General features: G+C 32.2%; 1 protein-coding gene across 1 annotated transcript; it reads left to right on the forward strand.

Moving 5' to 3' along the window:
* Positions 1-6,364: 6,364 nt before the first annotated feature.
* Positions 6,365-9,467, forward strand: LOC144842488 (E3 ubiquitin-protein ligase TRIM56-like). The gene is made up of 3 exons (XM_078698937.1): positions 6,365-6,596; positions 6,692-6,809; positions 7,171-9,467. Exon 3 carries the CDS (start codon positions 7,189-7,191, stop codon positions 8,581-8,583), a length of 1,395 nt encoding a protein of 464 aa, XP_078555063.1. The 5' UTR covers positions 6,365-6,596; positions 6,692-6,809; positions 7,171-7,188; the 3' UTR covers positions 8,584-9,467.
* Positions 9,468-14,055: the final 4,588 nt, after the last annotated feature.

The following is a 14,055-nucleotide window of genomic DNA, read 5'->3' on the forward strand; positions in this document are numbered from 1 at the left end:
TTCACCTTAAATGATAGTAGGTACGGTAAACTTGTTTCTCAGAAAAAATAAAACATCGCTAGTTAAGTTTATACGTACTATAATAAATTGTGTACTATTGTTATATATACAGTTTTATATATATAGTTCAGTTTCAAAAGATATTGAATTGCATATTTACCAGTCAATTTATTCTTTAAATCATTGTATGAATTATTTCAGTCGACAGTGATATTTACTTCATTATGATATTAAACTTCAAGTAAAACGGTATGTAAGTCTAAACAATATTTATATTGCTATTGTAGGCAAAAACACTTGCAGCACCTCATGGTTCTGACAAAGTAGTTGGTCTATTTTGTATATATTATTTTTTTTTTTATATTTCCACGTACAAATTGAAAGATGATGATGAAATGTGATCAGAAAAAATAGCCAGGCACCTAAGTGTTAGGTTGCTGAGTGGGAATTTCCAAAATGGGCGCGGTGCTATTATCAGTAGTTATTATTGTTATTACAATTATTACAACAGTATTTCAAATGTTAGATTCACTGGTATTGTCTTGTGGTTGAGGTAGACCTTGAAAACCAATTGTACCATAAAAACCCAAATGAAATCACAATTATTAATTTATCAACATTTTATAAACTACCATTTAGTCATTATAATATGGCATAGATATACTTGGCAGCCTGAAAAATGTAAAGCTATTATATAAATAATAAATTATGTCGCTATTTTTAGTACTATCAAATGTATATAGGCTTAGAGTAATTAACATGGTATAGGCCTCTAATCATACTGTTCCTATCAAATATTATGCAATTATAGGTGAAAACCCTCGCGTACATACATTACAAACAATCGTTAATGTTACGTGCACGTATGTTATTACTACCGCAAGAGTAAATAATAATATTGCACCCTTTATTATTTTTAAAGATTATTAAAGAGTGTTCATCTGTCATGGCATCTATACTATTGTTATATATACAGTTTTATATATATAGTTCAGTTTCAAAAGATATTGAATTGCATATTTACCAGTCAATTTATTCTTTAAATCATTGTATGAATTATTTCAGTCGACAGTGATATTTACTTCATTATGATATTAAACTTCAAGTAAAACGTCTTAGTTTTATTGCAAGCAAAATAACATATATACCATAGTCACTCTTTCAGCTTCCATTATAAATTCATTGTCAATTTTTTAACAACTGCTTTTAATATTAGAATTGTTTAGTGGTTAACTGTGAGATAGTAAATTAATTGTTATGGTCACTTATATTATAATAAGCATACATTTTCAGGCCACTAATAATTTTAAGCAAAAAAATTTGTAAATATAAGAGTGAAATAAATTCATATAGAATAAATAAATTGTACAATTGTTGTAAAATGTGAACCACATTGTAACGTTTTTGTATGAATTTAGAGCAGATTTCATAATGATAGGCCTGCATTTATTAATACAGTAGATCATCGGGGTGATTTCATAGGTCCGCGAACAGATCGGTGTTCAAATGATTACTATTTAGGTACACAATTCCGGCAGCTCGTAAACGAATGAAGACATTTCATATTTTACGTACTGCTATTAGTACAACATGTTCTTAATTATGTTTTAACATGGCTATTCAAAAATGGCTGTCAGCGAAATAAACATTTCGGCCTAAATCGTTTATCTTTTGTTATTTTGTGGTAAATAGCTTCGAGAAATTATGATCAGTATTTTTTAGTTGATGTACTAACTTCTGGCGCTATTTATATTAGTTTTATTTTCACATTAAACTAAAATCTTATATTGTATTTTTTTTGGTATGAACTTAGAGCATTATAAATATTTCCTTTAATAGCAAGTGTTACTGTAATGGTCCACCAACAGATCGGGGTTAAAATAAATATGAAATTTAGGCACAAAAATGAATCATATATTATATGTACGGTTATTAGTTTACAACAAAGTTCATGCTTATGACTTACCCAAACAAATTGGATTAATTATTATCACTTGCTCTAAATTATCTGCAACGAACATTTTAACCTAGATTCACAGGTTTTAATTTCTCTTTTTTGTGGTATTTCGAGGAATTACAATTCTACAGCTCACTATGTCGGTCGGTTGGTTGGTTGGTTGGTCGGTTGGTCGGTCGGTAAACACTAACTTGTATATGACCTTATCTTGATATCAGTTTAATCTAGCTAAGTCAATTGTTCACAGTATATTCCTTATGGCCAGGAATCGATGTGGTTATGTTTTCAAGGTGCGCAATAAAAAATTACGTAGTCTACGCACGATTTAATGAAATCATGTTTGTAATCATATCTTCACAAGCATGAATCACAATTAAATAAAATTTGGTACTAATAAATTTCAGGGCATAAATCATCATATGGCAATACAATTACGTGCGTAGCGCTTGTAACGCATGCGTACGCGCGCTTAAAATTTTCCAAATTGTCAACATTTATTTTCGATGAAATAAGAGTACGTTTCAGGCAATTTTAAGCGTTTAAAAAATTGCCATGAGTGCGCAGATTTTTGCAAGCGTACTGCGCGTTAAATGTTAATACGCACTCTTTTTGCCCGATTTCTGCTTTCTTGACTTACTTTTCAACTCGAAATTACGTTATACGAGCACGTCAAAAGTGACAGGCTACGCACGTGTAAATTAAAAAAATATTAATGTTTTTAAACATTTTCAACATTTTTAAACATGTTAAGCAATTTCGGTCGGTTGGTCGATCGTTTGGTAGGTTGGTCGGTTGGTCGGTCGGTAAACACTAACTTGAGCACGCGACTGTAGCCATATATATGGCCTTGTTCATATACTAATTATTGAACCATTAAAGTGTCTTGGACAATTTATTTAAATATATTCTTTCCTCCTCATTGTTTTCATTTGATACAATAACTGGTGGCGCTATATCTATAATAGAGCAATTGGATATAGATTGGTTATTATTGTTGCCTGGGTTTTGTGGCGACACAATCGATGGGATGACGCACAAAGAATAAGACGATAACCGTGATAAGAAACTGGTATGTAAGTCTAAACAATATTTATATTGCTATTGTAGGCAAAAACACTTGCAGCACCTCATGGTTCTGACAAAGTAGTTGGTCTATTTTGTATATATTATTTTTTTTTTTATATTTCCACGTACAAATTGAAAGATGATGATGAAATGTGATCAGAAAAAATAGCCAGGCACCTAAGTGTTAGGTTGCTGAGTGGGAATTTCCAAAATGGGCGCGGTGCTATTATCAGTAGTTATTATTGTTATTACAATTATTACAACAGTATTTCAAATGTTAGATTCACTGGTATTGTCTTGTGGTTTTGTGGTATTGTATGTTATTACTACCGCAAGAGTAAATAATAATATTGCACCCTTTATTATTTTTAAAGATTATTAAAGAGTGTTCATCTGTCATGGCATCTAAAGAAGTGATTAAAGGAATTGAAGCTGCAGCACTTGAGTGTTCTTTGTGTTTGCATCGCTTCACAAGACCAAAGACACTCACATGTGTTCATTCATTCTGTCTCGAGTGTCTTAAGAAATGGGTTAAGGAAAGAAATGGAGTACTCAGCTGTCCAATATGTCGTGAAGTCTGCCAGATTCCAGTAGGAGGGCTTGAAAACCTGAAGAATAACATATTCATCAGTGGCTTGTTGGACTATGTCACTACATTAGAACAGAAGACAGCTCCAACTTGTAGTCTTTGTAGTACAGCAGCAAGTTTCTTCTGTCGTGACTGTGATGAGTTATACTGTACACCTTGCAGAAATTCGCATAAGAAAATGAAGATGTCACAACGTCATCGTATCATTACAATGGAAGAATATGCAACCCTTGATCCATTGGAACGCTTGGCTTCTAAACCAGTAATATGCTCTGAACATGATATGCCATTTCTTTTCTACTGTGACTCGTGTGAGATTCTAGTATGCGTTGGATGTACACAAATTAAACATTCTAAATCTGATGGCCATAACATATTCGAAATAAAAACTGCGTTTGAATCATTCTCAAAACGTTCACAAAGCTTCATCAAAACAGCAGATGAAAGATTAGGAAGCCTTCAATCAATTGCTAATGAACTGAAAAAGAAGGAGACATTAGAAATGTCTACTTACAAGAAATGTCAAGCGACAATAACAGAAGAAGCAGATAAAGCACACCAATTGATTGATCAGTATAAAACGGAACAGTTACAAGATCTTGAATCAACTCACCAAAACAATCTAAAGTTACTTAACGCCCATGTAAGTGATGTTGAATTAGCTATTGCTAATTTCTCCAGTATGCAGAGAATTGCACGTACCTTGATACATAGCCCAAACCATGCTATGGCACTAAAATCCAGTTCTGATGTTTCCAAACGAATGGACGAACATTTAAAGCAAAATGTAATTACTGATGATATGCAGAAACCGAATGTTTCAAAGTACAATAACACCAGATTAGAAGTATTAGTGAAAGATGCAGAAGATATTTCAAAATCAACATTTGAACAACTATGCAGTCCATTTGATAGACAATCTAGGATTATAACAAAGGATTCCAATGGAGCAGCTGTCTATATGAAACATGTAAAAGTCAAATGCTTCAAAGTAAACCAAAGTGAATCCAATAAGGATAATAGACCCAACTGCACGTCATTACGTATCACTGATAAACACAATGGCCATTACATCATTCTTGATAGCATTCCGTTTAATGGTTGTACTTTGATATGTCTTATTATTAATGGATCTGATGTATTATTCAATACTGTTAAGATTGGTTCACTAGCTGGCCGGCCTATATACAAATCGGACTTCATACTTCTTTAAATAAGAATTATGTGTTTATTAAATTAAATTCACCTTAAATAATAGTAGGTGCGGTAAACATATTTGTTCTGTTAGTTAAGTTTATACTGTACTATAATAAATTATGTACTATTGTTATATATACAGTTTATATATATAGTTCAGTTTCAAAAGATATTGAATTGTATATTTACCAGTCAATTTATTGTTTAAATCATTGTATGAATTATTTCAGTCGACAGTGATATTTACTTCATTATGATATTAAACTTCAAGTAAAACGTCTTAGTTTTATTGCAAGCAAAATAACATATATATATATATATACTCACTCTTTCAGCTTTCATTATAAATTCATAGTCAATTTTACATTAAAAAAAAATTGCTTTTAATATTAGAATAGTATAGTGGTTAACTGTGATATAGTAAATTAATTGTTATGGTCACTTATATTATAATAAGCATACATTTTCAGGCCACTAATAATTTTAAGCAAAAATGTGTAAATATAAAAGTGAAATAAATTCATATAGAATAAATAAATTGTACAATTGTTGTAAAATGTGAACCACATTGTAATGTTTTTGTATGAATTTAGAGCAGATTTCATAATGATAGGCCTTTATTAATACAGTAGATCATCGGGGTGATTTCATAGGTCCGCGAACAGATCGGTGTTCGAATGATTACTTTTTAGGTACACAATTCCGGCAGCTCGTATACGAATGACGATATTTCATTTTATATTTTACGTACTGTTATTAATACAACATGTTCTTAATTATGTTTTAACATGGCTATTTTAAAATGGCTGTCAGCGAAAAATCGTATTTTATCTTTTGGTTTTTTTTTTGTAAATAGTTTCGAGGAATTATAATCAGTATTTTTTAGTTGATGTACTAACTGGTGGCGCTGTTTATGTTAGAGCAATTTTAATTTATGGTTGCCTTGGTCTGTGTGACACACAATCGAGACGCACAAAGAATAAGGCGTTATCACCATGATAGAAACTGGTATGTAGGCAAACAGTTTTATTTTCACAATAAACTAAAATGTTACATTGTATTTTGTTTAATGAATTTAGAGCATTATAAATAATTAATTAATTTAATTGATATGCGAGTGCATTTTATATGGTCCACCAACAGATCGGTGTTAAAATAAATATGAAATTTAGGCACAAAAATCATTATATTTACAAAGTTCATGCTTATGATTTACCGAAACAAATTGGATTAATTATTATGACTTGTTCTAAATTATCTGCAACGAACATTTTAGCCTAGATTCACAAGTTTTGATCTCTCTTTTTTTGTGCCAAGTAAACGATGAGATTCCTTCCTTCCTCTCTCTCTCGATCCTGTCCTCTAACTGTTTCCACAGCTGTACAACAGTCACTCCTTGCTGTTACACTCCGTCCATTCATCTTGTCTTTTGCCTGCCTCGTGATCGTTTACCCAGTTCCTATTAAAATCTCCTGTTTTAGTCCCAGATGTCGTTTTGTCTGAAATATTGTAATTGTTGTTTTCAACGAATTCCAAAAGCCTCCAGCTGTGTCTGATCACGCACGTACTTGTTTGTTCTCCTCTCCATCCATGAAATTCGCAATATTCGGTAACATCACAACTAAAAACCTTTTCTGGTTCACTTGTTTAATGCTCCATTAATTATGCTCCAATATCATGGCTAAAACGTCTGTCAGCGAATTTATGTTTTATTCTTGGTTTTTCTGGTGTACACAGTCGATGAGATAACGCACAAAGAATAAGACGTTATAACTGGGATAGAAACAGGTATGTAGACCTAATATTTGTACTTCACACGGTTTTGGTAAATAAGTTACATTGTTTGTCGATATGTGTATACATGTATATAATTATATTTACAGATCCATACATTTCAAAGGGCCATACTTATTCGGGCCGATAATGTGATCAGATAAGCGGCAATAAAACGACCAAGAACCTGCTTAGTATTAGTACACTGAGTGAGAATTTCCAAACTGGGTAGGGTGCTATTATTAGAATTATTAGGCATTATTTTAAATATTATATTCACTATTTTGGTGCTGTAAATTTGTAGACCTAAAATGCAAATGATACGATTAAACTCCCATGAAATCACAATGTTTAATTACTAATCAACATTTTAAAAACCAGTAGGCCTATAGTATGCCTACCAGGTGACCATCTTTTTAAAATATCCAGAGAGCCAGTTTATGAATTTAAAATTCCCAAATTTTCTGAAAAAATGAAAAGAAATTTTACATCATAAATACAAATAATATAACCACTATTAAATGTGCATGCTTAATTAATTAACATGGTACAAAAAAATAATAATATCGCACCCTGTATTGATTTTTAGGATTATTCAATATCCGTCATGGCATCTAAAGAAATAATTGAAGGAATTGAAGCTGCAGCACTTGAATGTTCTTTATGTATGAACCGCTTCACAAGACCTAAGATTCTGACATGTGTTCATTCATTCTGTCTTGGATGTCTTGAGAAATGGGTGAAGAAAAGCGGTGGTGTACTCAGCTGCCCAATATGTCGCGAAGTTTGCCAGATTCTAAAAGGAGGGCTTCAAAACCTGAAGAGCAACATATTCATCAGTGGCTTGTTGGACTATGTCACTACATTGGAACAGAAGACAGCTCCAACCTGTAGTCTTTGTAGTACAGAAGCATATTTTGTCTGTCGTGACTGTGATGAGTTATACTGTAGAATTCACAGAGATGACCATACAAAAATGAAGATCTCACAACATCATTGCGTTGTTACTATGACAGAATACGCTGCTATTGATCCTTTGGAACGCCTGGCTTCTAAACCTGTGTTATGCTCTGAACATAATATGTCATTTCTTTTCCTCTGCGACTCGTGTGAGATTCCTGTATGCGTTGGATGTACACAAATTAAACATTCTAAATCTGATGGTCATAACATAGTCGAAATAAAAACTGCGTTTGAATCATTCTCAACACGTTCACAAAGCTTCATTAAAACAGCAGATGAAAGATTAGGGAGCCTTCAATCAATTGCCAATGAACTGAAAAAGAAGGAGGCATTGGAAATGTCCACTTACAAGAAGCGTCAAGCGACAATTACAGAAGAAGCAGATAAAGCGCACCAATTGATTGATCAGTATAAAACTGAACAGTTACAAGATCTTGAATCAACTCAGCAACACAATCTTAAGTTACTTAACTCCCTTGTAAGTGATGCTGAATTGGCTATTGCTAAATTCTCCAGTATGCAGGGAATTGCACGTACCTTGATACATAGCCCAAACCATGCTATGGCACTAAGGTCAAGTTCTGATGTTTCCAAACGAATGGACGAACATTTAAAGCAAAATATAATTACTAATGATATGCAGAAACCGAATGTTTCAAAGTACAATAATACGAAGTTAGAAGTATTAGGGAAATCTACAGATATTTCAAAATCAACATTTCAATATCCGTTCTCATGCAGGTCATGTAAGTGTAAAACGAAGAATTCCAAAGGAGCAGCTGTCTATATGAAACATGTAAAAGTCAAATGCTTCAGAGTAAACCAAAGTGTATCAACTATGGATAATAGACCCGACTGTGTTTCATTACGTATCACTGATCACCACAATGGCCAATACATCATTGACGATCGCATTCCGTTCAAAAGTTGTACTTTGATCTGTCTAATTATTAATGGATCTGATGTATTATTCAAAACTGTTAAGATTGATTCACTTGGTTCCTGGTCTATAAACAAATCGGACTTCATGCTTCTTTAAATAAGAATTATGTAGTTATTAAATTAACTTCACCTTAAATGATAGTAGGTGCGGTAAACATATTTTTTCTCAGAAAAAATACACCTCTAGTTAAGTTTATACTGTACTATAATAAATTGGGTACTATTGTTATATATACAGTTATATATATATAGTTCAGTTTCAAAAGATATTGAATTTCATATTTACCAGTCAATTTATTGTTTAAATCATTGTAGGAATTATTTCAGTCGACAGTGATATTTACTTCATTATGATATTAAAGTTTAAGTAAAACGTCTTAGTTTTATTAAAGCAAAATAACATATATACCATAGTTATCTTTCAGCTTCCATTATAAATTCATAGTCAATTTTACACTTTTTTCAAACAATTGCTTTTAATATTAGAATAGTGTTTAACTGTGAGATAGTAAAATAATTGTTATGGTCACTTATATTATAATAAGCATACATTTTCAGGCCACTAATAATTTTAAGCAAAAATGTGTAAATATTCATTCATTCATTCATTCATTTATTTATACAATAGGCCTACAAAGCAAATTTCAAAATATGTTGGCAAAAATATGAATCAAGTTAATAGAAATGCATTGTATAAGAGTGAATACATTTATATAGAATAATTTAGTTGTACAATTGTGAACCACATTGTATTGTTTTTGTATGAATTTAGAGCAGATTTCATAATTATAGGCCTGCCTTTATTAATGGACCATAAAGCGGAGTGATTTCATAGTTCCGCGATCAGATCGGTGTTCAAATTCCGGCAGCTCGTAAACGAATGAAGACATTTCATTTTATATACGTACTGCTATTAATACAACGTGTTCTTAATTATGTTTTAACATGGCCATTCTAAAATGGCTGTCAGCGAAATAAACATTTGGCCTAAATCGTTTATCTTTTGTTGTTTTTGTAAATAGCTTCGAGGAATTATGATCAGTATTTTTTAGTTGATGTACTAACTGGTGGCGCTATTTATATTAGAACAATTTTAATTTATTTTTGCCTTGGTCTGTGTGACACACAGTCGAGACGCACAAAGAATAAAGCGTTATCACCATGATAGAAACTGGTATGTAGGCAAAAAGCAACAGTTTTATTTTCACAATAAACTAAAATGTTACATTGTATTTTTTTAAAATGAATTTAAAGCATTATAAATATTTCCTTTAATAGCAATCATAATTGATATGCGAGTGCATTTCATATGGTCCACCAACAGATCGGTGTTAAAATAAATATGAAATTTAGACACAAAAATGAATCATTATATTATATGTACGGTTATTAGTTTACAACAAAGTTTATGCTTATGACTAACCGAAACAAATTGGATTATTATGACTTGTTCTAAATTATCTGCAACGAACATTTTAGACTAGATTCACTAGGTTTTAATTTCTCTTTTTTTGTGGTAATTTCGAGGAATTACAATTTTTCATATATTAACATTCATTGAACCAAGACAGTATCTTGATCCTTAACAGGCACAGGACAATTTATTATTCTTTCCTCCTCATAGTTGATACAATAACTGGTGGCGCTATATCTATAATAGAGCAATTGGATATTGATTTATTATTATTGTTGCTTGGGTTTTCTGGCGACACAATCGATCAGATGACGCACAAAGAATAAGACGATAACCGTGATAAGAAACTGGTATGTAAGTCTAAACAATATTTATATTGCTATTGTAGGCAAAAACACTTGCAGCACCTCATGGTTCTGACAAAGTAATTTTTCTATATTGTATATATTATTATTTGCTCCACGTACAAGTTGAAAGGTGATGATGAAATGTGATCAGAAAAAATAGTGTTAGGTTGCTGAGTGGGAATTTCCAAACTGGGTGCGGTATTATCAGTAGTTATTACTGTTATTACAATTATTACAACAGTATTTCATATTTTAGATTCACTTGTGTTGTCTTGTGGTGTAGGTGTAGACCTTGAAAACCAATTGTACAATCAAAAACCAAATGAAATCACAATTTTTAATCTATCAACATTTTACCATTTAGTCATTATAATATGGCATTCTTATACTAAAGATATACTTGGCAGCCTGAAAAATGTAAAGCTATTATATATATTATAAATTATATCACTCATTTTTAGTACTATCAAATGTGTATAGGCTTAGCATGGTATAATCATACTGTTGCTATCCAATATTATGTAATCCATGATTTCCAGGATCAGGTGATAACCCACGCGCACATACACACATGACAAACAATCGGTCAATGTGCACGTTTACGTATGTTATTACTACCGCAAGAGTAAATACTAATATTGCACTCTTTATTGCTTTTTATGATTATTCAAGAGTGTTTACCCGTCATGGCATCTAAAGAAGTAATTGAAGGAATTGAAGCCGCAGCACTCGAATGTCCTTTATGTATGAACCGCTTCACAAGACCTAAGATTCTAACATGTGTACATTCATTCTGTCTTGAGTGTCTTGAGAAATGGGTGAAGAAAAGCAATGGAGAACTAAGGTGCCCAACATGTCGCGAAGTTTGCCAGATTCCAGTAGGAGGACTTAAACACCTGAAGAACAACATATTCATCAGTGGCTTGTTGGACTATGTTACAACATTAGAACAGAATACTGCTCCAAATTGTAGTCTTTGTAGTACAGTAGCACGTTTCGTCTGTCAAGACTGCGATGAGTTGTATTGTACAAGTCACAGAAATGACCACACAAAAATGAAGATGTTACAACATCATTGCATTGTTACGTTGGAAGAATATGCTGTTATGGATCCTTTGGAACGTTTGGCTTCTAAACCTGTGTTATGCTCTGAACATAATATGCCATTTCTTTTCTACTGTGACTCGTGTGAGATTCCTGTATGCGTTGGATGTATGCCGATTGAACATCCTCAATCGCATCATAACATAGTCAAAATTAAAACTGCGTTTGAATTATTCTCAACACGTTCACAAAGCTTCACCAAAACAGCAGATGAAAGATTAGGGAGCCTTCAAGAAATTGCAAAGCAACTGAAAAAGAAGGAGGCATTGGAAATGTCTACTTACAAGAAACGTCAGGCGACAATTACAGAAGAAGCAGATAAAGCGCATCAATTGATTGATCAGTACAAAACGGAACAGTTACAAGATCTCGAATCAACTTACCAACACAACCTTAAGTTACTTAACGCCCATGTTAGTGATGTTGAATTAGCTATTGCTAAATTATCCAGTATGCAGGGAATTACACGTACCTTGATACATAGCCCAAACCATGCTATGGCACTAAAGTCTAGTTCTGATGTTTCCAAACGAATGGATGAACATTTAAAGCAAAATGTAATTACTGATGATATGCAGAAACCGAATGTTTCAACATACAGTGACACCAGTTTAGAGGTAGTATTGAAAGCTGACATTTCACCTAACCAATCAACATTTTACAAAACTGATAGGGAAGATAATGTAGATAGAATGTTGATAAAACCTTTTAAACTTGAAAAGATGAACTACAGATCGACTGACATAATAACAAAGAATGGTAAAGGAGCAGTTGTCTATAAGGAAAATGTAAAAGTTAAATGTTTCGCAGTTAACCGAGAAACTGAAGCTAGTAAAGAAAATTGTGTGTCATTAATTAATATCACCAATCACCAAAATGGCCGTTACAGCATTGACAGTAGAGTACCATTTGCAAAATGTACTTTGATCTATCTGATTATTAATGGATCTGATGTATTATACAGAGCTGTTAAATGTGATGGAATGGGTAATTTTGCAAATGTCTTTGACTTCATTCTCCTTTGAACTAGAAATATTATTAATTGTTTTAAATGGCAGCCCTGCATTACTCTACTAGTTCGTACTTTGCTAACTTGTTGTCAGTACAAATTGTGACAACATTTAACATAAAATACACATTTCATTCTTCATTAGGGCGGGTTAAGTTACTATAAACTTGTTTATGTCGGCGAAGCATGTATACCGGTAATCCGGTATTTTATTGGCTACCTAACAGACATATTTACCTTAAAATGTACAACGCCCGCTTTTCATAAAAGCCGGGTTACCAATAACTTGTTCTTGCGTCTAAAACGAAATAATGTACACAAGGTTCAGTAAAATATATATATATATATATATATTTCGGTATAATACTGACTGTATCCCAATCCTTTCACGTGTAATATAGTGTAATTGTTTGTGTAATGTAGTTGCTTATATAATATTTAAGTGAAATTTGAAGACCAAGTTTGTCACCTCATGTTTTATATTTAATAACATGTTGTGAAACATAACCTGACACCAAAACATAGACTTGCCCCAAGTCTGTATTTATTGTCTTTTTTTAAAATTTATTTATTGGTTTTTATTTCGACCGCGATTTTTGTCTGAAAATCCAAACTCAAGTAATACACGTATGAAACGCCATATGTGCAAAAATATTTATATTTTTACTAATATTAAGACAAAACTCCGTCTGGAGCCCAGACTAACCAAAACATAACAAGACTGCTAATGTGGTGTGTTAAAAGTGAATAGTTTGAGTGGTTAGTCCATAGCCGTAAGTTTTGTCTACTCTACCAAATTTGCACCCGATTCTGCTACTGTACTGTCAACCTTATGTGACAAAATATGTAATTTGCCCATGCCTCGTCGTCAAACTAGTTTAATAATAGTGTAGACAGAGCTTTATTTGTAGACATACATTTTGAAATGAATTCTTTAATCAAATTGTAATTTATCAAAAGCTATCATAGTTATTAGGCCTTTTCTGTAGTATAATGGTACTACAATCGAAATATATATTTGTATTCCAATATCAAATATTAAAAAGAAATGTACAGCTGCTGTATAATACGTTTTCATTGTAAATAATCAGATTTTTAATTATTGGTTTTAAAAAGTTGCATTTTAGTTAAATTCATTATCATATCAATAAATATAGATAGAAGTTCGCACTATATTACTTGTATGTGTATCCATCTGTCGTTTGATAGTCAGTCTGAAAATGTTCTTTAAAACTAATGTAGTAACTATTTATTACTTCTTAATGAACCTGGGAGTCTGTCTATTGGTGAGTTGTTTTTTTTTTTTTTACAAATTTTTACATTAGACGATCATAACATTGTGTCGTGTTTATCTCCACAACAGACCACAGCACTCTTTGTTCCATGCAACAAAATATTATTTTTCATATTTATATTTCTGTAGTGACAAATTGGTATAGTCAGAGGAACAATACCGGTAGTGATAATCCATCTACAACTACTGACAAAGAGAGAATGAACTTCATATGATTTTCGTATTATTATCCTTCGATGAATCTTTTATGATTACTGTATATATAGTTACGATGCGTTATATAATTTCGAAGACCGTACATTAATATTAACGGCGATGGGAGTGCGTTGAACCACATTACCAAAGTAACGAAAAAGACAATGACACAAATAACAATACGTCACAATGTTATCATCGCTGTA

The sequence above is a fragment of the Antedon bifida genome, chromosome 5, assembly GCF_963402885.1.
Source record: "Antedon bifida chromosome 5, ecAntBifi1.1, whole genome shotgun sequence".
NCBI lineage: Eukaryota > Metazoa > Echinodermata > Crinoidea > Comatulida > Antedonidae > Antedon > Antedon bifida.